This window comes from Myxocyprinus asiaticus, chromosome 46 (genome assembly GCF_019703515.2).
Source record: "Myxocyprinus asiaticus isolate MX2 ecotype Aquarium Trade chromosome 46, UBuf_Myxa_2, whole genome shotgun sequence".
NCBI classification, from domain to species: Eukaryota; Metazoa; Chordata; class Actinopteri; order Cypriniformes; family Catostomidae; genus Myxocyprinus; species Myxocyprinus asiaticus.
Genome location: NC_059389.1, coordinates 4,693,864 through 4,719,461, shown reverse-complemented (window position 1 = coordinate 4,719,461; position 25,598 = coordinate 4,693,864). Strand labels below are relative to the sequence as shown.

The following is a 25,598-nucleotide window of genomic DNA, read 5'->3' as shown; positions in this document are numbered from 1 at the left end:
GCAAAACTGAAAGGATGGCTCTTCACAGACTGATGGACAGTAACCTAAAACATACTGTGAAAGTAACCAAAGAGATTTTCAAGGCAAAGATGTTGAATATACGCTGCCTGGCCAAAAAAAAAAAAAAAAAACTCTAATATTTCGTTGGACCACCTTTAGCTTTTTTTATGGTGTGCATTCGTCGTGGCATAGTTTTGATAACCTTATGCAACGTCACATCATTTATTTCCATCCAGAGTTGCATAAATCTTTGGCAGAGATCGGGAGAGTCGAACCACTCCGTAAAGTCTTCTCCAGCACATCCCTAAGACTTTTAATGGGGTTAAGGTCAGGACTCTGTGGTGGCCAATTTATGTGTGGAAATTATTGCTCATGTTCCCTGAACCACTCTTTCACAATTTGAGCCTAATGAATCTTGGCATTGTCATCCTGGAATATGCCCGTTCCGTCAGTGAAGAAAATATCCATTGATGGGATAACCTGGTCATTCAGTAAATTCAGGTAGTCAGCTGACTTCATTTTATTGCCACATAACATTGCTGAGCCTAGACCTGACCAATTGAAGCAACCTCAGATCATAACACTGCCTCCAGAGGCTTGTACGGGTGGGCACTATGCATGACGGGTGCATTGCTTCATGCGCTTCCCTTCTTACTCTGATGTGCCAATCGCTTTGGAATAGGTTAAATTTGGAACCATCAGACCACGTAACCTTTTTCCATTGCTCCACAGTCCAAACTTTATGCAAACTAGCAAACTAAGGTTGTTGTTTTTTCGATTAGCCTCACTAACAAGTGGCTTTCTTGTGGCCACACAGCTGTTTAGTCCCAATCCTGTAAGTTCTCGTCACATTGTGCTTATGGAAATGCTCTTATTTTCACTATTAAACATAGCCGTGAGTTCTACATTTGATTTTTTATGATGTGACTTCAAGCGTTTTAGTGATCTCCAATCATGATCATTCAAGATTTTCTTCTGACAACATTTCTTCCATAAACCTGTAGGTTCACCACTATCCTTCCAGGTTTTAATAATGCGTTGGACAGTTCTTAACCCAATTCCAGTATTTTTCTTTGCTTGATGCAGGCCAATAATTTGCCCCTTCTGAAACACAGTAACATCTTTTCCACCACCACGGCATGCGTCTTCCGACATGATTGTTTAAGAAATAAGAAGTTACACACTGCATCAGTTAGGGTTAAAAGAATTGTTGCCAGCTGAAACATATTAATCACTGCAATAATGATCCAATCATAGGCTCTTAAATATCTGCTCATTTAAATCCATACGGCAACTTTTTTTTGCCCAGGCAGTGTACTTCAATGGCTGATTCAGTAACCTGACCTAAACACAACTGAACATGCATTTCACTTGCTGGGGACAAAACGGAAAACAGAAAGACCCACAAACAAATAGCAACTTAAGACAGCAAAGATAAAGGCCTGACAAAGCATCACTAGGGAGAAACCCAGAATTTGGTGATATCCAGGGGTTCAAAACATCAGAGTCATTCACTGCAAAGGATTTTTAACCAAATGTTAACAATAATAATTGTATTTATGATTATGAAAGTTTGTTCTATTACTTTTGAGCATCAGAAAAGAAGGGGGGTCTGAGAATAAAACATGCTGTAAGTTCTAAACCGTTCACCCAATATGGATGTAAATAACTTAAAATTAAAACTGACAGACGTACAGAGCCAAAATGATTAAAAGTATCTCACTGTCTCAATACTTATGGAGGGCACTATATATACAGTATATACACCAATGAGCCAAAACATTAAGACCACTCACAGTTGAAGGGATTAACGTTGACCATCTATTAACAAGGCCAAATGTCAAGGTCTGGGTAGATTAGATGGTAAGCAAACAATCAGTTCTCATTGTCAACGTGTTGAATGCAGAAGAAATGAGCAGGAGTAAAGACCTGAGCAACTTTGACAAGGGCCAAATTGTTATGGCCAGACAACTGGGTCAGAGCATCTCTGAAACAGCAAGGGGCTCCTGGTCAGCAGTGGTGAGTACCTATCGAGAGTGACCCGAGGAAAGACAAACCACAAACCGGCGAAAGGGTGTTGGGAGCCAAAGGCTCATCTATGCACGAGGGCTATGAAGGCTATCCCGTCTGGTCCGAACCGACAAAAGGTCTAGTGTGGCACAAGTCACAAATTTTTTTTAATGACAGTTACTGGAGGAATGTGTCACAACACACAGTGCATCACACCCTGCTGTGTATGGGGCTGCGTAGCCGCAGACCGGTCAGAGTGCCGATGATGACCTCTGTCCACCATCTAAAGTGCCTACAATGGGCACGCAAGTGTCGGAACTGGACCTTGGAGTAGTGGAAGAAAGTCACCTAGTCCGATGAGTCCAGGTGGAGGGAGTGTGATGCTCTGGGCAATGTTCTGCTGGGAAACCATGGGTTTGACCATTCATGTGGACGTCAATTTGATACATGCCACCTAGCTAAACATCATTGCAGACCAGGTACACCCCTTCATGGCAATGGTATTCCCTTGCTGGCAGTGCCCTCTTTCAGCAGGATAATGTGCCCTGCCACACTGCACATATTGTTTAGATATGGTTTGAGGAACATGATGAAGATTTCAATGTGTTGCCCTGGCCTCCAAATTCCCCAGATCTCAATCTGATTGAGCATCAGTGGGATGAGCTGGACCAACAAGTCCGATCCACGGCAATTCCACCTCGCAACTTACAGGACTTGAAGGATCTGCTGCTAATGTCTTGGTGCCAGATACCACAGGACACCTTCAGGGGTCTTTTATAGTCCATGCCTCGGTGGGTTGTCGCTGTTTTGGCAGCACACGGAAGACTAACAGCATATTAGGCAGGGCTCATCTGTGTGTATATACAGTTGTGCTCAAAAGTATGCATACCCTGGCAGAAACTGTGAAATTTTGGCATTGATTTTGAAAATATGACTGATTATGCAAAAAAAAACTGTCTTTTATTTAAGGATAGTGATCATATGAAGCCATTTATTATCACATAGTTGTTTGGCTCCTTTTTAAATCATAATGATAACAGAAATCACCCAAATGGCCCTTATCAAAAGTTTACATACCCTTGAATATTTGGCCTTGTTACAGACACACAAGGTGACACACACAGGTTTAAATGGCAATTAAAGGTTAATTTCCCACACCTGTGGTTTTTAAATTGCAATTAGTGTCTATGTATAAATAGTCAATGAGTTTGTTAGCTCTCACGTGGATGCACTGAGCAGGCTAGATACTGAGCCATGGGGAACAGAAAAGAACTGTCAAAAGGCCGCGTAACAAGGTAATGGAACTTTATAAAGATGGAAAAGGATATAAAAAGATATCCAAAGCCTTGAAAATGCCAGTCAGTACAGTTAAATCACTTATTAAGAAGTGGAAAATTCGGGGGGTCACGTGACGCCATGCAAGAAGCAGACGTGTGAGTGACGAGCTCTGCGAACTTTGCTAAATTTTTAATTATTTTCATGATATAATCTGGTGAAATTTGATGCACCCAGTTACACATTTGCTCTTTGAGGCAAAACATGGCAAAGAAGTCAAAATCCTCAGGCTCTGGAGACATTAAAAGACACTTACATGTTCAGGATGAAAGCCCCGACAGGCCTACAGACCGGGGACTCAATTTGGATGGCGCGGCGGGAGATGAGATCCAGCATCAGTTGTCCAACATACCGGTGATGCTGACAAAGGTTCTTGCTGACTTGGAGAGTCTCGCTGTAATACGTCGATCGATTACGGCGATGGAAATAAAATTCTCTGAGTTAGTTATAAGAGTGACTGATGTTGAGAGACGAATCGATTGTCTGGAGTCTTCGGAGAGGGAATTTACCGCTAATCCTCCCGCGGCCAAAGTTGATTTGGAACGCTTGAAGATCTTGAGAAAAGAAGCCGCAGGAATGTCATTCGAATTGTTGGAATTCCTGAGCATGAGGAGGGCAAAGATATGGTGAAATTCCTAGACGAGCTTTTCCCGAGTCTGCTTGACATAACAGGCCATAAACTGGAAACCGAGCGAGCTCACAGAGTCCCAGCTCACAGATTTGCTGAGGGAGAAAGGCCCCGATCAATCCTGGCCAAATTTCTGATATCATCCGATAAAGATCTTGTGTTGCGCCAGGCGAGGAGCAAAGGGAAGCTTTCTTGGAAGAACCATAATATTTTCTTGTTCCCGGACTTTGCGAGTTCGACAAGAGAGAAACGCGATCAGTTCAAGGAATGTAAGAAATTCTTACATCAGCGAAAGATCACTTTTGCTCTGATGATTCCGGCCAAACTGAGAATAGAAACGAAGGACGGTCGCAAAGTATTTACATGTCCCAATCAGGCAATGTCTTTTATTGAATCAATGGGTGAGGAAACCATTGGGTGTTTCTCATGTGAGTGGGTCGACTCGCTGTACTTACTCTGGCTTTTGAGGAAGCTGGGCGTCATTTTGGTTTCTTTTTTCTTTTTGCAATAGCCGAGCGGCTGGAGTTTGTTTTGTGAATAACACTTTTCCTTAAAGAAACTTTTGCATTGACGGATGATCACTTTTGCATTGAAGTTCCTGGCCAGTTTGAGAGTGGACACTACGGAAGACTGAAAAATATCTACATGCTTACACAAAGGATGTCTTTTATAAAGTTGACGGATTGAGTAAGTCATGGTATATACTTTTATGCGGCCTCCAAGTGAATTGACTCGACCATCCGGGGAACCAGGATGCCAGTTTTGTTTCTTTTTGTATTGGTTCCGCCTAGCGGCTGGAGCTTGTTCTATTGAATAACACTCCCTTGGAACAGCTGTGGACTAATCTGTTCATTCTTCGTGCTTATTCCTCCTGCTGGCTGGAGTTTGTTTTGTTGAGTATTTTTACGGGACATTGGAAGGATTACGTCATTTGCTGAACTCATAACAGCTGGCTCACTGAACATTTGTTTGTCTGTCAGAGGAATCTGAACGGTTTTATATCAGCTAGAATTTGTTTTGTGGAAGATCACAACTTTGAGACAGTTCTGTGAATGAATCTACACGTTCTTTGTGTTCATTCTTCCAATTGGCTGGGGTTTATTTTACAAAGTATTCTCTGTTATGTAATTTTGCCTCACAAATTTGTGAGGCAAAATTGAGCAGTCCGATGGCAAAGTTATCATGGGGGCTCGTGTGCATTCATGGACCTTTTGAGTTTAGAGGGATTGTCGTCAGTTGGCGCTTCGTGCGTGGGGTTAATGCGCACGTTTTTCTTTTTTCTGTTTGTTTTGTTCGGGGGGAAGTTTGGGGATTGATTGTTTCACTAATGGGGAATGTGGTCTGTATAATTTTGTTTTTGACACACAATTTATTTTTTCTACTATATCAAAATGTCAAATGTTAATATGAGCAGATTGTCTTTCTCCACATGGAATGTAAATGGGTTGGGGCACCCCATAAAAAGATGGAAGGTTATTACTTTTCTTAATTGTAAGAAATATGATATAGTGTTTCTTCAAGAAACACATCTCTCTCCGCAGGAAGCTGACAAATTTGGGAAGATATGCGGTGGACATGTTTTCTTTAGTGCTGACTCAAGCAAATGCAAGGGAGTCATTATATTGATTAATAAACATCTACAATTCAAATGTCTCAAATAGACAAGATAAATTAGGGAGAGTCATTATTGTTTTAGCTGAAATTCAGGGGCAAAGGTTGATTTTGGCTAATATTTACGCACCTAACACTGATGATCAGGGCTTTTTTATAGATCTTGAAGGGATGCTGCAAACCGCTGGCACCCCTCATGTTATGATATTGGGAGGAGACTTTAATCTATTGATGGACTCAGTCCTTGATCATAGTGAAGCAAAAGTGTGTAAGCCCCCAAGAGCAACATTGACACTTCACAGGATGTGTATAAATCTTGGTCTTACAGATATTTGGAGACATTTGGACCCATCTGGAAGGAACTCCTTCATTTCATCTGTTGTTGATTGCTCAATTGGAAATATCTTAGTCTCGGATCATGCCCTGGTGAGTTTAGAGGTGTTGCCAAATACAGATAAAAAGAAATCATATAGCTGGTGCCTTAATGTGTCCCTTTTGCAAAATCCTGATTTCCAACAAATGTTAAAGACTGAAATCAATGTTTATATGGAGACCAACTGGTCCTCAGTATCCTCTGTGGGCGTGGCTTGGGAGGCACTTAAGGTGGTTCTTAGGGGCCGGATCATACAGTATGCCTCATTCATCAAAAAATCCAAGGCACGAGAACTCGTGGAGGTATGGCTTTTGCTTTACGCAGATGATGTTTTATTATTCGTCTCTGACCCCACTAGATCTATGCCTTGCCAGAATTATTAATTCCTTTTCCAAATTCTCAGAATACAAAGTCAATTGGTCTAAATCCGAAGCTTTGGCTTTGACAGCGTACTGTCCAGTAAAGGCCTTCCAGCCAGGCGCCTTCCAGTGGCCCAAACAGGGAATTAAGTATTTGGGAATTTTATTCCCAGCAAATTTGTCTGATTTAGTCAGAGTTAATTTTGATCCCTTAATAAAAAGGTTTTTGAGCGATGTGGGCAGGTGGGCTTCATTACACTTATCGATGATTGGGAAGGTTAATGTAATTAAAATGAATTGTATTCCAAAATTCAACTACCTGTTACAATCTCTCCCTATAGATGTCTCCCTCTCTTATTTCAAGCAATTTGATAGCATAGCGAAGTTCTTCATTTGGAATGGTAAGCATGCCAGGTTAAATTTCAATAAGTTACAGAGGCCGATTGACAAAGGTGGGTTAGGCCTACCCAAGATTTTGTTTTATTATTATGCATTCGGTCTCAGACATTTGGCTCATTGGTCGCTTCCACCTGAGAGAGCGCCTCCCTGGTTTTGTATTGAAAAGGAAGCTTGCCCCTATCTCGCCTCTGCAAAGCCTTTCGATCAAATTAATCGGAGAAGTTAAGTCACACCCCGTTATTTTGCATTTACACAAAAGTGTCCAGAGTGTTAAATTCTGATATTTATTTAAACGTAACCTCGAGCATATGACAGAACCCTAAACTATGCATTGATAAGTCCCCTTTCTGTTGGTCAGATTGGATTGTAAGGGAGGTTAATACACTCTGTGACCTATATGAGAGTGGAGTATTGAGACCTTTTGAAAATTTGGTTCAAAATTTTGGGATTCCCAGATCTCAAGTATAAGTATTTACAGCTGCGCCACCTAGTCTGCACTGTTTTTGGGAGTGGCACGCACCCCCCTAGTGTGGTAGATACTCTGGGAGTGGTGATTACTGCTTTTGGAAAAGGTCATGAGGCATCAGTGTATTACTCCCTGCTAATTCAGAGTCTGGGGGACGGAGCTTTAAATTCCCTCAAAAGATTATGGGAGGAAGATTTAAATTTGTTTTTGGAGGAGGGAGTGTGGGCTAGGATTCTTAAAAACATCAAGTCTGCATCTAGAGATGCAAGGGTGCGCCTTCTACAATTTAAGATTCTACATAGATTTTATTGGACCCCTTCTAAATTGAATAGGCTTGGTCTTAAGGACACACCCACCTGCTGGCGATGCCATTCAGAAGATGGAGACACCACCCATGTTTTTTGGGGGTGTCGTAAGATACAGGAGTTCTGGTTGAGGGTCCAGAATTTTATGGGTGATGTATTGGGTACTCGGATCTCCTTTTGCCCCAGGCTCTGTATTTTGGGTGACGGGGCAGTCATTGATATAGGAGATAAGTACATGAAGAATTGGATCCTGGCTGGTGTTATGGTGGGCAGACAGGTTATCCTTAGAGGATGGAAGTCAGCTGGAGCCCCCTCGTTTCGTGAGTGGTGCGAGGAGATGGGCAGGGTGGCAGCTTGGGAAGAGTTGTCATATAGAAGGCTAGGCAACATGGATATGTTCATTAGGAGTGGGGCAGCTATTTGGCCTTTTTGGAGGGCTCTCGGGGAGGGGCAGTGGAGGGAGACGTGTTGTTTTAAATGTGTATGTTGTAGCCTTTTTTTTTTTTACATATACTTTTTTTAAATGTATTTCTAAATATTTTCTTCAGTTTTATTGTCTGTTTGTGTGTCTTTGTCAATTGTATTTGACCACTGGGGTATCTGTTTGTGTTGGGTGGGGTGGGGTGGGGTGGTTAATGTTTGGGAGGAAGGGTTGTAAATAATATAATGTGATTCTAAATGTGATTTTATTGTTATATATATATATTATATAGAATCAATAAAAACTTTTAATAACAAAGAAAAAAATAAAGAAGTGGAAAATTCGGAGATCTCTTGATACCAAGCCAAGGTCAGGTAGACCAAGAAAGATTTCAGCCACAACTGCCAGAAGAATTGTTCGGGATACAAAGAAAAACCCACAGGTAACCTCAGGAGAAATACAGGCTGCTCTGGATAAAGACAGTGTGGTTGTTTCAAGGAGTACAATACGACGATACTTGAACAAAAATTAGCTGCATCATCGAGTTGCCAGAAAGAAACCTTTACTGCACCAATGCCACAAAAAAGTCCAGTTACAATATGCTCGACAACACCCTGACACGCCTCACAGCTTCTGGCACACTGTAATTTGGAGTGACGAGACCAAAATTGAGCTTTATGGTCACAACCATAAGCGCTATGTTTGGAGAGGGGTCAACAAGGCCTATAGTGAAAATAATACCATCCCCACTGTGAAGCATGGTGGTGGCACACTGATGTTTTGGGGGTGTGTGAGCTCTAAAGTCACGGGGAATCTTGTGAAACTTGATGGCAAGATGAATGCAGCATGTTATCAGAAAATACTGGCAGACAATTTGCATTCTTCTGCACGAAAGCTGCTCATGGGACGCTCTTGGACATTCTAGCATGACAATGACCCTAAGCACAAGGCCAAGTTGACCCTCCAGTGGTTACAGCAGAAAAAGGTGAAGGTTCTGGTGTGGCCATCAAAGTCTCCTGACCTTATTATCATCGAGCCACTCTGGGGAGATCTCAAACGTGCGGTTCATGCAAGACGACCAAAGACTTTGCATGACCTGGAGGCATTTTTCCAAGACGAATGGGCAGCTATACCACCTGCAAGAATTTGGGGCCTCATAGACAACTATTACAAAAGACTGCATGCTGTCATTAATGCTAAAGGGGGCAATTCACAATATTAAGAACTAAGGGTATGTATAGTTTTGAACAGGGGTCATTTCATTTTTTTTCTTTGTTGCCATGTTTTTTTAATGATTTTGCCATTCTGTTATAACCTACAGTTGAATATGAATCCCATAAGAAATAAAAGAAATGTGTTTTGCCTGCTCACTCATGTTTTCTTTAAAAATGGTACATATATTACCAATTCTCCAAGGTTATGGAAACTTTTGAGCACAACAGTATATATATATATATATATATATATATATATATATATATATATATATATATATATATATATATATATTATACAGTATATATATCTGGATCCTGAATTTTACCTTTGCGCTATCTATGCGCCTCTGTGCTCTTTTCCCACGATTTAACATACAGTCCATACTGCCTGATCTGTCAACCACGAAAACAAGCTCTCCTTGTGATGCCAATGATGACATCACTTCCTCAGGGAACTCTGGGTACAAACTGACCATGACTACTGGATCCCCCATCAGAGAACCTGAAAGAGAAAGATTTGTGATAAACTGCTATCAATGGATTATATTCAGTGTAAACACACATGTAAATATGGCTCCTACTGTACATATAAAAACAACAAAGTTAGTGTGTACCATGACACTGGACAGTCAGATTAATATGGGTATAAATGGAGCTCATAATTCAGGTGAAGTTTACGTTTTACCTGGCTGGTCAGTGGCCACTCCTGCCTCCACTATAGCAGTGGGCTGATGGGTATTCTGATAGTACAGAAACAGCTCAACGTCCTTATCAAACATGTGACCAGGACTCAGATTCACCTACAAAAACATGAAGCATTTAAAACAATGTTATCTCTCCATAAAAATACATGTTTAAACACTCTACTGCTCATATAACACATATAAATACCATTGCGTGAGTGTGATCAGAGTTGAGGAACACTAGAGTATCCAGAGTGCAGTTGGACTCGAGTTTGGAGATGGGGTTTGGAGAGCTCACATGAACACTGAGAGTCAGAGTGTAGGGAACAGATCCACATACTGATGAAATCTCTGAAACTATTCCTCCACCTGAACCTGAAACACACACACACAGAATGTTATAATGATGTCATTCACTCTAGTGAGAAAGTGTGTATGAAGAACTGTAGTACCTGCTGGTGTGTATCTGGGGTTGAGTACAGCAGGCAGACAGAAGCGCAGGGCGTGATCAGCCTGAACAGCGAGCTCGGTGACGTAGATGATGGTGATGGCAGCGTTCTGACCCGGTGACAGACACCCAACACTCAGTCTGAACACATCAGAACTCTCTGCACTCTCTTCCAACAGAAACGCCTGCTGACCCGAACTCACAGCATCATCATACTGATCCCTCGCCTACGAGAGAGACAAACTTGTGACTGATAACATATTTATTTATGTATTAACGGGACTGTCATATCAATACAGTTTTATGAACTGGTACTCAGTATTTAGACTCACACTCTGCCTCTCTTGCACCTCTGCCACAATCTCCTGCTCTCCGATCTTGGCACTGAAGTGGCAGACAGCAGCATCAGCTGGCAGAGGGAAGACGAACAAGGCCTCCAGGTGGCGCTCTTCCTCATTCACATACTGCAGAGTGGACGTGACTGTGACAACATGCCCCTGAATCCACGCATCCACTGTGATGCTCTTCAGAGGCACTAACAAGAATGGTATTTTATGTATTTTAAAATATGCCAAAATAAAATCTTAAACTGTCATTCAAGTTAATAAATAAACAGGTGAGCTCAAACCTGGTATTTTTCCTTCAGACACAAGGCCACAGCTGTTCATCGTTCTGACGCTATAAAGGAAACGAAAGTGAAAGTAAATCGAACACGAACTAACTTCCTGCCGTTAGATGTACTTCAGTGATTAACCGACAACAACAACAACTGGACTAAAGGAGTAAATACGCTACCCGTTAACCGCAGCCGAGAGTTTATGATAAATTGCAGCTAAATTTGTGTGAGGGGAAATGAGGCAACTTCTCGGAAACGACGCTCAAATCACGAGTGCAACGTTATGAATCCTACTATGGTAAAAGGATTATGCAGGGATTCATTTGGGATTTCAGTGGTGGGGGAACTCTAAAATCTGGTTATGTCGCACTCTTACATTAATAGTTTATATTAATAAAATTAATTGAACTTGTATATGCCTTTTAATAATAATAGCCTAATAATAATAATAATAATTATTATTATTATTATTATACAATTATTATTTTAAAAAAATATTATTTTCTTCTTTTTTTCTTCTTCTTCTTCTTACCAGATGAAGCTGAATTTGTTGGCCACATTAACTGTGGAATATGTTGTGGTTTCTCCTGGTATTTCAGATATTAATATCTGCATGAAACAGTATTTTCGTTTGTCTGTGCATGTATAACAACATTATTCTGGAGGCAGGACCTGTCAAGCAAAATGTGAAATGTCAAGCACACATTTTGCAGTGAATAATAAATACAAATTCAAACATTCAAATAAATTAAAATAAAATATAGCCTACAAACAGGTGTAATTCCCAAAAGTATATCAGGAATGTTTACGATAGGACACCATTATTTAGTTAAATAATAATAATAATAAGAAGAATTATAATAATAATAATGTTAAATTTATATAGCACCTTACCAGAGTTCCAGAACACTTAACATTTTCAAATTTAGCACAGTTTAAAGAAGAAGAAGAAATAAAGACGGAGTTTCAGTTTCTTCGTTTTACAAAATGGAGGAATATTCCTAATAGATGAATACTCTGGAGCATTTAAACCTTTATAGGGTATAAAGTCTTAACAGTTAATAACCTTAATTGCAGATGTGAATATAAATGTATACGTCTTTAAAAGATGTATAGACAGGCTCTGATGTGAAATCATCACTTCAGGCCATGAATTTAACATCACACTCATTACATTTATGCATTTGGCAGACGCTTTTATCCAAAGTAACTAACAGTGCACTTATTACAGGGACAATCCCCCTGGAGCAACCTGGAGTTAAGTGCCTTGCTCAAGGACACAATGGTGGTGGCTGTGGGGATCGAACCAGCAGCCTTCTGATTACCAGTTATGTGCTTTAGTCCACTACGCCACCACACTCAGGTTTAGGCTATAAATAAGTACATGAATCATGTGTGAAATGCGTGATACATTAACATAGACATTTCAAGAAGTATATATGATGTCCTATCTTAATTAATGTTTCACTTGATAAGCTCCAGACGTGCACAATTAACAGAGACAGCAAACGGAGTCGAGACGCGACCATCCGGTCTGAAATCACAATGTGCGCATTTTCATTCATAAGGTTTACACTTTAGAAATATTGGCCACACAGATTCATAAATTCGTTGTAATTTTATATGTTTATTTAAAATGTTGCTTTATCCTTGTGTTTTTTTGGATAATCAGTCATACAAATATTTTTTATATTATTCGGATGAATCCGTTATTCATTCTGAAGTCATTAGTCGTGCCTTTCTGAATAAGGTTTTCGCTTCGGGCACATCCCTATATAATTACATGGAAAATTTTGGTTTAGTAGATGACAAAAAAATCAAGAATGATATCACATGGACTACCACCCCTGGAGTCGTGAATTCGAATCCAGGACGTGCTGAGTGACTCCAGCCAGGTCTCCTAAGCAAACAAATTGGCCCGGTTGCTAGGGAGTTTAGAGTCCCATGGGGTAACCTCCTCGTGGTCACGATTAAGTGATTCTCGCTCTTAATGGGGCGTGGATCGCGGAGAGTAGCATGAGTCTCCACATGCTGTGAGTCTCTGCAGTGTCATGCACAATGAGCCACGTGATAAGATGCGCAGATTGACAGTCTCAGAAGTGGAGGCAACCACTAACTCTGTTTAGATTCTTATTTTTGTGCACCGTTTTTTTTTTTTTTTTTTTTTACAAATAAATGTGAAAAAAATGGTTTATGACCTTCTGTATCACACATTTAAATAACCCAAACCAACCTCAGATTTTTCATTTTCGTTTTGAAATTCCTAAGTAAGTGTTGTCACAAAAGGCCTCCTATTGCATTTTTTTATTTTTCATTTATTTTTTATAAATCACGTAAATTAAAATCAATAAGCACCGCCAACTGAGTCCTCCTCTCTATTCACTCTTAGCCATCCACAATGACTCTCACAATCTGGTTTAGAAATGCAATATTTTTGATGGTTAATTCTCTGAGGACTAGAGATGAGAATGCCTAGAACTCATTTAGCAATTAGTAAATCTAACAGGATGAATCTCATGAAAAACATGCAGGGGTCATACTTCAACATGAAATAAAAAGAAAAAAATTAGGAATTATATTTGCATAATGAAAGTTATGCCTATTTTTATTAGCATTAAGATTTTTTTGCATTATTTTAATGACAGTTAAGCACATTTACTCTTCAGTTCTCATTACTTTTACATATCCGGATGTTTTCCTTTTCAGTTTGTATTCAATTCTAATGATTATTAATGTAATGAAAATCAACCTATTTGTTTTACTCACAGACAAAAATATAGCGAGTAATAGCTAAGTATATGTCTTTTACAGTTATGTTGGTGTTGCTTGTATGCACAAAAAAACGAAAAATAAACGTACTTTTTAAATATATACGTAATATGGAGACATTTTTATAAATTAAAGCAAATGCATTTTTTAAAGAGATATTCAGCTTGACTTAAATTCCTTATAACAAATTATACCATGACATATAAATAAAATTTCTGTAATGAGAATGGGATTTGTTTGCATTACAGTAATGACATTGAGGAATGTGCTTAATTGTCATGAAAAACATGTCAATAAAAAAAGAAAAAAAAAAGATAATTTTTTATTTATTATAATTATTTTTTCCCTTTTGATTTTGGAGTGATATCTGACCTCCGACCTCGTGAGATTCAACGCATAAAAACCTATACTTTGCATGTTATTTTCCAGCCAGGGACTTCAGAATCCCATGTAAACGCAGACAGCCTAAATATTGATCATCAGGAGACTATAACGTAGGCTACATCCGAGTGGGATTCTCTGGGGGTTCAGATGGATGCTGGAGGAGAGAGAGAGAGAGAGAGAGAGAGAGAGAGAGAGCGTTCTTCATCCTTCATGACGTCACGCCAGCTGCTTCATCCGTTCGTCTCCAGGCTCTCTTCTCTCTGGTCTCCTCTAACCGGAAAAACACACTTCACCTCACCGTGAACCGTGTGTTTTCAAGTGAGAATGGCCGCACAGGAGGTGGACGTGCAGCCCAGCGACACTCTGGCGACGCTGAAAACCGAATCCGAGGCACTGAAGACCAAACTGGAGGAGGAGAGAGCCAAACTGCACGATGTCGAGCGTAAGAGCACCACGGGATTTACATAAATGAAAACATATGTCAGCATAATTCGGTTTCTATCCGGGATGTTTAGAGGAAATCAGGTTTATGATGAAATGGGAGCAATCGATCGTTTCAAACCGATCAGGGTTCAGGATGATGATGATGATGATTGCTGGGCAGCGTTTTATTTGCTGCTCACCATCACAATATTATTTTCTGAGAAAGAGAGCACTCGTTATTTAGTATGAATTTATTACAATAGTTATGCAATCCATATTTAATTGCCATTTTTATTTATTTATTTATTTATTTTTAATAATTGGTGTGTGGAATTACATTTATTTATACGAGTTCTTATTTATTTATCAATCAATCAATCAATAATTTATATTTATTTTATTTTTCAAGAAACTCGATAACTAAAAAGACTAGGAATCAACGCGCAGGTTCAAGACGATAAAACCCGAAAATAAAATAAAAAAACTCCATTGATGTTGTGGCTTTTTTTTAAATATTTTTTATTTTTATTTTTAAACAGTATATCTTTATTATTATTATTATTATTATTATTATTATTATTATTATTATTATATGGTTAGTGTGTGAAATGCTGTTTATTTATATGAGTTGTTGCTTATTATTTTGTGTATCAATCAAAAATTATATTTAAAGGAATAGTTTCCCAAAAATGAAAATTCTCTCATCATTTACTCACCCTCATGCCATCTCAGATGTGTATGACTTTCTGTCTTCTGCTGAACACAAGTGAAGATTTTTAGAAGAATATCTCAGCTCTGTAGGTCTTCACAATGCAAGTGAATGGGGACCAAAACTTTGAAGGTCCAAAAAGCACATAAAGGCAGCATAAAAGCAATCCAAATGACTCCAGTGGTTTAATCTATATCTTCAGAATCGATATGATAGGCATGGGTGAGAAACAGGTCAATATTTAAGTCCTTTTTTTACTATAAATCTCCACTTTCACTTTCACATTATTCATCTTTTAGTTTTTGCCGATTTGTATTCTTCGTGTATATCGCCACCTACTGGGTAGGGAGGAGAATTTATAGTAAAAAAGGACTTAAATATTTATCTGTTTCTCACCCACACCTATTTTATCACTTCTGAAGATATAGATTTAACCACTGGAGTCATATGTATTACATTTATGCTGCCTTTATGTGCCTTTTGGAGCTTCAAAATTTTGGTCACCATTCAGTTGTATTGTATGGATCTACAGAGCTGAGATATTCTTCTAAAAATCTTCGTTTGTGTTCAGCAGAAGACAGAAAGTCATACACATCATGTTACTAAAAAAAGAAATCCACTACAAATTACTGACTACTTCTCTAAAATTAGAATCAGATTACTTTACTGAATACTTCATTGAAAAGTAATCACATTACTAATTTCTTTACTTTTAAGTTACTTTCCAAAACACTTGTCATAAAAGTGCTTTTCTGCTCAACATATTCAAAATAATGTCTATTTTCTCCTTGTTCATTGTCGCACACCGTTCAGCTGTCACAGAAATGCAAACAGACATACATATGAACATATGAATTCACATTTTAATTGTATTACACATTAATAATAGTATTTTAGACATATATGTAACCCAAGGAATGTACTTAAAATTAATTACTTTCATTGAATATCAGTAACTGTAATCTGATTACAATAATTTAAAATGTAATGCTTTACACTACTGTTTGTGCCTAAAAGTACTTAGATTACAGTAACTAATTACTTTGTAATCCGATTACATCCAGCACTGCCCGCATCTGCTGTTGTTCAAACAGTCAGATAGTCCTGCCCCCAACTCACGTCAATGGTTGAATAACGTTCTTGGGGCGGGTCTTAGCGAGTCACTCAAAACAAACAGAGGAATTTTCATAGTGCCCCAGAGACATAGTGTTTTCACATTTCATGAAAATTAACCGATTAATAGCTTACTTATAGTTGTCTCTGCATATTAAGATAGGATATGAGGAAGTATTTTAACAACGGAAAAGTTATATATTTCAGCTTTAATTGTAATTTTGAAAAGGCTCATTCACCAAAATGACTCATTGCCAGCTAAATTTAGTGATATGGCACAGATTCATGACGCTCAGGATAAAACACAAAAATAAAGTGCCATTAATATTGTGGCTTTTTTCAAACAGTACATCAGGTGGCGGATAAGATGGAGGCTTTGGGTCAGTTTGTCATGAAGACCAGACGAACCCTGAAAGGCCATGGAAATAAAGTGCTGTGTATGGACTGGTGTAAAGACAAGAGGAGAATCGTCAGTTCATCTCAGGTCAGTTTATAAACTATGTCAAATAAGTATATACAATCAATTTTTGTAAATATCAAGGAGATCGTAAGTAGCTACATCTCTTAAACTGAACTGATGTCTGATTCGCTCTTCTTTTCAATCAAATTGGTTTGCAAACAGATCTGAATGATTCATTTGTGAAACTGTGAGGGAAATGAAGGGAATCCGCTGTTGAGTAAATCTAACACCGTGGTCAGTTTTTTGCCATTAGATTCATTCAAATGCCCCTTCTTGTCATTTCCTTTCACACTGACATTGTTAAATGCTTTGCTGGATTTTTAAATTCTTCCAAACTGTGTTTTTAGATGTAATTAGCCTATTTTATCATTAACAATTTCATATATATTTTTTCTCCTTTCAGGATGGAAAAGTGATTATTTGGGATGCATTTACAACAAATAAGGTAAATGAAGTGACTTTAAAAAACAAAACAAAATTAAAGTTGCAAGCAGCGATGAACGGGCCCTCGCATCCTGGTGCACGTTGGGGTTGCTGTGCCAGGGGAATGTCACTCCAAATTTTTTTAGCATTTTTTAGCACTTAAATGTTGTTAAGAGTGTATCACAGTGTAAAACATGTAATTTCCTGTTGCCAGTAGGTGGCGCTATGACTATAACTGAATATTGGCATATAGAAGTGTTCAGGCCGGGACTCTTATAAGACATGTAAAGTTTGGAGGAGATTAGACATTTTATGTTTGAGTTATAACAACTTCCAGTTTCATGGCGAAACATCGAACTTGTCAGGCCGCCACGGACACGCAGTTCAAAGAAAACTCAAAAGCTTCGCAATTTAGCATCACCAAGGTCTTTAGATTAGACTCACCGAATATGATGTTGATCTGATTTAATATCTAGGAGAAGTTCGTTAAAGTACAAGGCCTGGAAATGGCAAAAACTGAGCAAAAATTGAAGAAAAAAATCACAATGGCTGACTTCCTGTTGGGTTTAGGATATGGTTCTAAGAGACTTTTTTGTACGTGTTGACATGTTACATATGCCTACCGATGTTCTTACGTGTAGGTGAAACGTGGCATGAGGGCTACTTTGTTGAAATTTTGTAGGTGGCGCTATCGAGCAATTTTGCCACAGTTCATTCTAAATCCAGTATCAGAGGTAAATTTTCCCCACTTTTGAGATGTGTGCAAAGTTACTTGAGTTTTCAAGCATGTTAAGGCCTCAAAAATGTGACTCGTTTTGTACCAAATTTTGTCAGGCCGCCACGGACATGCCCTTCAACGAAAACTCAAAAGCTTCATAATTTAGCATCAACAAGGCCTTTAGATTAAGACTGACTAAATATAATGGTGATCTGATTAAGTCTCTGGGAGGAGTTTGTTAAAGTACAAGACCTGGAATTAGCTGTTGCCAGTAGGTGGCACTATGACTATAACTGAATATTGGCACGTAGATGTATTCAGGCCGGGACTATTATCAAACATATGAAGTTTGGGGCAGATTGGACATTTCATGTTTGAGTTATAACAACTTCCTGTTTCATGGCGAAACATCGAACTTGTCAGACCACCACGGACACGCCATTCAAAGAAAACTCAAAAGCTTCGCAATTTAGCATCGCCAAGGTCTTTAGATTAGACTGAATATGAAGTAGATCTGATGAAATCTCTAGGAGGAGTTTGTTAAAGTACGAGGCCTGGAAATGGCAAAAACTGAGCAAAAATTGAAGAGAAAAATCTAAATGGCTGACTTCCTGTTGAGTTTAGTGTATGGGTCCAAGAGACTTTTTTGTAGGTATTGGCATGTTACACATGTGTACCGATTCTCGTATGTGTAGGTGAAACGTAGCGTAAAGCGCACATCGTTGAATGTTTGTAGGTGGCGCTATCGAGCCATTTTGCCACACCTAATTCTGAAACCCATATCAGATGTACATTTTCGCTATTTCTGATGCGTGTGCAAAGTTTCATGAGTTTTCGGGTGTGTTTAGGCCCTCAAAAATGCGATATATTTATCTGTTTCTCACCCGTCCCACACCTATCATATTGCTTCTAAAGACATGGATTTAACCACTGGAGTCGTATGGATTACTTTTATGCTGCCTTTATGTGCTATTTGGACCTTCAAAGTTTTGGCCACAATTCACTTGCATTGTGAAGACCTACAGAGCTAAGATATTCTTCTAAAAATTATAATTTCTGTTCTGCAGAAGAAAGAAAATCATACACATCTTGGATGGCATGAGGGTGAATAAATGATGAGAGAATTTTCATTATTGGGTGAACATCCCTTTAAGTGTTAGGCTATATAGTGCTAATACTACTCTAAGAAAGTTTTATTTATAAATTTTTTTTAATCATATTACACAACTTTTGTTTAATTTTTTAAATATATTTTACAGCTCCATTGTGATTGGTTTTTTAAATGTCTTGACAGGAGCATGCAGTGACCATGCCCTGCACATGGGTCATGGCTTGTGCTTATGCCCCCTCTGGATGTGCAGTGGCTTGTGGGTGAGTCTAAAACTCAACTTTGTTGCATTGTGAACACCACTAACATTTTTTTAAATCAGTTTTATAAATCATATATTGTTTATTTTCAGTGGGCTGGACAACAAGTGCTCTGTATACCCGCTCTCCCTGGACAAGAATGAGAACCTTGCTGCAAAAAAGAAATCAGTGGCCATGCACACTAACTACCTGTCTGCATGCTGCTTCACCAACTCCGATATGCAGGTACGGCCCAATGACATAGTGTCTTGCATTTGTTGTACATTGCCATTTTGGACCTTGCTGATGGCTCTGGTGTGTTTTGTGTTTGCGTTAGATCTTGACATCTAGCGGTGATGGCACGTGTGCTCTGTGGGACGTGGAGAGCGGTCAGATGCTGCAGAGTTTCCACGGACATGCAGCTGATGTGTTGTGTCTGGATCTTGCCCCCTCTGAGACAGGAAACACCTTTGTGTCAGGGGTGAGAACAACACTGCCAATGAACAACACAAGCTATCCAAACCTCACCACTAACAAACCAATGTCACACATTACCTTTTTATGTAAACTTAAAGTCAACATGAAATCAAAATGGACTCTGTTCACTTTCTCAATACATGTTCCTGGTCTTATTGTGCTTAATTCATCAGTGCATGTTATAGAAAACTGTTTGTTTTTCATAATCTTTTATCAAATATAACTACTTGCTCCACCTCTGAAACAACTTAGCAATGTCATAGCAACCACCCACCCAAGCAATCACCTAGCCATGCCCTAGTAAGCACCCAGCACACCCTAGAAGCCACATTAAAAACGCACTAACATTGCTCAAAATACCTTAGCAACCACTTAGCAAAGCCAAGACAACCACCCAGAACACCCTAGCAACCACTTAGCAACCACACTGAACACCCTAGGAACCTCATTAAAATGCACTGACACTGCTCAAAATACCTTAGCAACCACTAAGCAATGCCATGGCAACCACCAAGAACACTGCAGCAACCACTTAGCAACCACACTGAGCACCCTAGAAACCACATTAAAAACACACTGACATTGCACAAAATAACTTAGCAACCACTTAGCAATGCCATGGCAACCACCGAGAACACCGTAGCAACCACTTAGCAACCACACTGAACACCCTAGAAACCACATTAAAAAACGCACTAGCATTGCTAAAAATACCTTAGCAACTGCATAGCAATGCATGGCAACCATCCAGAAAACCCTAGAAACCACATTAAAAATGCACAAACATCGCTCACAACACCTTAACAACCAAATAAAAATACTATGGCAACCACCCAGAACAGCTTAGAAACCACATTAAAAACACACTAGCAACCGTTTATAACACCTTAGCCACTGCATAGCAATTCCCTAGCAACCACCTAGAACATCCTACAAACCAAAAAAATGCACTAGCTACCATTTAGAACACCCTAGCAACCACTTAGCAACCACACAGAACACCCTAGAAACCACATTAAAAATGCACTAACTGTTTATTTTTCATAATCTTTTATCAAATATAATAACTTGCTCCACCTGTGAAACAACTTAGCAATGCCATAGCAACTTCCCACCCTAGCAACCACCAAGCAGTGCCCTAGAAACCACATTAAAACTGCACAAACATCTGTCATAACACCTTAGCAACAACATAAAAATACTATGGCATCCACACAGAACAGCTTAGAAACCAAAATAAAACACACTAACAATCGCTCAGAACACCTTAGCAATCACCTAGCAACACCATAGCACCCACCCAGAACTTCCTAGAAACCACATTAAAACACACTAACAACTGCTCAGAATACCCTAGAAACCACATTAAAACGCACTTACTTCACTCAAAACTCTTTTTGCAACCACATAGCAATGCCCTAGCAACACCCAGAACACCCTATAAACCAACTTGCAATGCCCTAGCAACCACCAAGAACACCCTAGAAACCACATTTAAAACACACTAACAACCGCTCAGAACACTTTAGCAACTGCATCGCAACACCCTTGCAACCACCAAGAACACCCTAGAAAGCACATTAAAAAATGCACTAACAACCACTCAGAACACCTTGGAAACCACCTAGCAACGCCTTGTCATTGACCCAGAGCACCCAAGCTATGTAGTGGGAAGTTTTTCTTCAGAAAATGTAAAAATCTAGTTAGGAGTAAATATTGCTACTGTACCTGACAGTATATATATATATATATATATATATATATATAAAATTTTGCCATTTTAAGGTACAAATTATGAGTCTATTAACCATTTATTAACCTTTTTTTGGGGACCATTGCCTTAAGGGCATTTAGTCAGGGGACGTTTTGGTACCCACAAGTATAGCCTGCCTACACACATTCAATCTTCTTCCAATTTGATTTTCATACACAGACACATTAGCATGATGGAGCTTGTTAACATGCCTGTGCAGTGACCTGTATATTCTCCCGTCTCTCTTAGGGCTGTGACAAGAAGGCTTGTGTGTGGGACATGCGCACTGGACAATGTGTACAGTCTTTTGAGACTCATGAATCGGACATAAACAGTGTGCGGTAAGTATGTCCGCAGGGCATCTTTTATCATCACAGAGCGAAAACCGTGAATTGGCACTGTGTCCTTCAGGAGTGACAGATAAGACCCTTAGGTGGTGGTAAATATTTATAGTTTGGGTAAACACTGAAATGTCAGCACTATCTTTGAGTATTGTTTACGGAGGAATTCACATTCATTCTCGCTGCAGGTACTATCCAAGTGGAGATGCTTTCGCTTCAGGCTCAGATGACTCCACCGTAAGTCTCTTGCTATGATTGAAATAGCATAAAATGTACTACTCACACTATTTTTGCAGTATGCAGTACTGTATGTATGCTTTGCAAAGTATGCACATTTTCTGCATGACTCAAACCTAAATATTAACATCTATTTTTTTAAATGAAAGGTGCCCCCTCTTTACAAAACCCCACACTCCAAAGATAACAAATTACTCTAAAACAACAATGGCAAAATAGCGCCCTCAACTGACAACTGTTATGAGCAACATGGCATAAAAATGGCATTAAGCCTTAATAATTCACTGCATCTACACTGTACTATGAGAACACGCAAAATGATTGACAGGCAGAAAGCGTCAGAGACCATGGCCAGCGGACACATTTTTGTTTGCTGTTTGCAGAGTCTAGAGCTGTCACAGAGACCGGTGAGATATCTCACGACACTTATTTCATTAATATCTTTTTTGCATACCATTCCGTGAAAAAATAGCTTACAGCACCTTTAATATTTGATTAAACTGTCAAAAAACATTTTACACAAAAATTGGATTTAAACATTAATTACCAACATGATAACTGAATAACATGAAACAGAATGAGGTCACGTGACAACAATGTGGCATAGTACTGTTTTAAATGCTTATCGTTGCATAATGCATGCTGTTTCACATAATAGATTTATACAGTGACGCATACTAGTACACTAGCATTATACTTGTATAGCATTCCAAACATTGCTTTTTTCTTTCTTTTCTTTTTTGCTGTATTGAAATAATAATAATACAATGTACTTCATTTCCCCCCCCTCATTTTATGTGTTTATAGTGTCGTCTCTATGATCTGAGGGCAGACAGAGAGGTGGCTATTTATTCTAAAGAAAGCATCATATTTGGGGCGTCTAGTGTGGACTTCTCCCTGAGTGGTAAGCACTGACACTGAGGGCATGTTTGGAATAGCAAACCACACTTCTGTTTTTATCAGTATGCAGCACACTCAAAAAATATAGAATAAAAGCCTATTTTTTAAGGTTGATGCCACATGAACGATTACAATTGTCAAAATGTGCCGCATACTACAGAGCACTACTTGCACTTATATAATAATAATATAGAATAGTGCAGAAGTGTGCAGTTTGGGACCAAAATGATCAAGAATCAGTTCATGCTATGCTAATATCCTTTGAATAACACTCTTAAAATTTTTTATGATGAAGTGACAATTCTGTTTGTTGATTATTTTGTATGTGTTGCAGGGAGACTACTGTTTGGGGGTTACAATGACTACACGATCAACGTGTGGGATGTTTTAAAGGGAATCCGCGTGTCCATCTTGTTCGGACATGAGAACAGAGTTAGCACCCTCCGGGTTTCACCGGATGGAACCGCATTCTGTTCAGGATCCTGGGATCATACATTACGAGTAAGGGTGCACTTAAAGGGATAGTTCAACCAAAAATGAAAATTCTCTCATCATTTACTCACCCTCATGCCATCACAGATGTGTATGAATTTCTGTCTTCTGCAGAACACAAAAAAAGATTTTTAGAAGAATATCTCAGCTCTTTTAGTCCTTTCAATGCACGTGAATGGTGACCAGAACTTTGAAGTTCCAAAAATCACATAAAGGCAGTATAAAAGTAATCCATATGACTCCAGTGGTTAAATCCATGTCTTCAGAAGCTATATGATAGGTGTGGGTGAGAAACAGTTTTATATTATAGTCCTTTTTTACTATATATCTCAACGTTCACTTTCACATTCTGAAAGTGAAAGTGGAGATTTATAGTAAAAAAGGATTGAAATATTGATCTGTTTCTCACCCATAGGGATTTTATTGCTTCAGAAGACATGGATTAAACCTCTGGAGTCTTATGGATTACTTTTACGATGCCTTTATGTGATTTTTTGGAGCTTGAAAGGTCTGGTCACCATTCACTTGCATTGAAAGGAAGTACAGGGCTGAGATATTCTTCTAAAAATCTGCTTTTGTGTTTAGCAGAAGAAAGAAAGTCACACACAACTGGGATGGCATGAGGGTGAGTAAATGATGAGAGAATTTTCATTTTTAGGTGAATTGTGCCTTTAAAGGAACTTGGAAATTAATATTTCTAGTATATATTGAACTAGTCACTAGTTTATAGTGAACAATTTATCAGTGCACGCTTTTCAAAAAAAAAAAAAAAAAAATTCGCTTTGTTATCTTCTGTCAAAATGTAATAACCTGCTCCGCCTCTTAAACAACTTATCTTTTTGGATGACATCACCAAGCCCTTATGTAATGTAACACCCATTGTGCATTAACTAATTATTCCTGATGAATAAAATGAAGTCCCGCCGTACATTTTTGAATATTTAATTTCACTCAGAATTATGTCAAATTATGGAAATTAAATGGGTTGCAAATAGCCTTACATGTTGACTTTAGTTATGTTGTTTATGGTTTATTTTTTTAATACTTTGCCAATCATGTTTAATGCAGTCTTTAAAAGATATCAGGAATCATGTATATTTGCTGTTCACATAAATAACTGATTTGTAACAGATTTTCTTATCTATTCTTTTTCCAGATCTGGGCTTGACTCTGCAACATCAGCTTTTATGTTCGGCACTATCGGATTTCTTGGTTTTATGATCGTCACTGGAATCCATGAAAACCACAGACTCTAATAGTGTGTTTAGTGCAGTAGTGATTATGATACGGGTGGGGCTGTAGTGCATCCACATAGACAAACTAAATCTCACCTTTAGTGAGCACAGTCGCCCAGTTCACCATGTGCTTGGTATTATGGGATGGCCTTGGATAGACTTCAGTTGTTGGTATGGCATCTGTTTCTAGAGCAGTAACTATCCCTTTATATGTATACTGTATATATATATATGTATAAACGTATGAACACATTTAAACTAGAAAATATATTTGTTTTAGGAAAGAATTGATTTTAACTACTGGTATTAATAATAATAATAATAATGAACAATATATTACATTTCTTGTTGTTTAGGTGTTTGCATGAGGCTGACAGCTAAACAGAGACTCTTATTATTCTTATTAACCCCTTGAAGCATTTTAAATGAGTGAAACAGAGGCAGATGAAGGACACTATATCTGATATGCAAGCTAGCAGGTTTTGTTATGCTTTCTTGTTCATAATAGTCTGCCTGTAATTCAGTTATTATGGCACTGTAGTTGTTTCTTACTGTAGCAAAGTGTATATACTATTATACCATATAGACTGTCTCAACAACACAGATATCCCCACACTTAAACAAAATAAATGCATTTTAAACACTGAAAGCTCTGTGGTGTCTTTTACTTAAATATGTCAAATGCTTGCTATTTTACTTGCTATTTTAGTAAAAAATAAGAGGAAATCAACCTATACCGCTTAAATTTGGGTCTGTTCCTCACACAAAGCTGTCATTTGGCTTTAGAAGGTTTGGAAAATGACAAAATTCTTTTGCTGTCATTTTAAAGGAATAGTTCATGTAAATTCTGTCATCATTTATTCTCCCTCATGTTGTTCCAAACCCATATGAATTTCTTTCTTTGGTGGTAAAACAAAAGGAGATGTTAGGTAGAATGTTCACCCCA

General features: G+C 38.6%; 2 protein-coding genes across 4 annotated transcripts in view; one reads left to right on the top strand and one right to left on the bottom strand.

Moving 5' to 3' along the window:
- Window positions 1-11,030, bottom strand: part of LOC127436248 (von Willebrand factor A domain-containing protein 5A-like) — a 29,026-nt gene extending 17,996 nt beyond the window's left edge. For all 3 annotated transcript variants that reach the window (XM_051690286.1, XM_051690287.1, XM_051690288.1), the window contains exons 1-6: window positions 10,884-11,030; window positions 10,588-10,790; window positions 10,260-10,482; window positions 10,016-10,182; window positions 9,810-9,924; window positions 9,451-9,626 (exon numbers count right to left, since the gene is read on the bottom strand). In XM_051690286.1, the coding sequence (XP_051546246.1) occupies window positions 9,451-9,626; window positions 9,810-9,924; window positions 10,016-10,182; window positions 10,260-10,482; window positions 10,588-10,790; window positions 10,884-10,923 (924 nt within the window). In that variant the 5' untranslated portion in view covers window positions 10,924-11,030. The remainder of the gene's footprint in view (window positions 1-9,450; window positions 9,627-9,809; window positions 9,925-10,015; window positions 10,183-10,259; window positions 10,483-10,587; window positions 10,791-10,883) is intronic.
- gnb5a (guanine nucleotide binding protein (G protein), beta 5a) lies at window positions 11,025-25,301 on the top strand. Its single transcript, XM_051690300.1, has 12 exons — window positions 11,025-11,169; window positions 14,070-14,466; window positions 16,617-16,753; window positions 17,133-17,174; window positions 19,165-19,241; window positions 19,331-19,463; window positions 19,555-19,698; window positions 21,697-21,788; window positions 21,977-22,025; window positions 22,833-22,929; window positions 23,260-23,426; window positions 24,574-25,301. Exons 2-12 carry the CDS (start codon window positions 14,349-14,351, stop codon window positions 24,583-24,585), a joined length of 1,068 nt encoding a protein of 355 aa, XP_051546260.1. The 5' UTR covers window positions 11,025-11,169; window positions 14,070-14,348; the 3' UTR covers window positions 24,586-25,301.
- The last annotated feature ends 297 nt before the right edge of the window (window positions 25,302-25,598 follow it).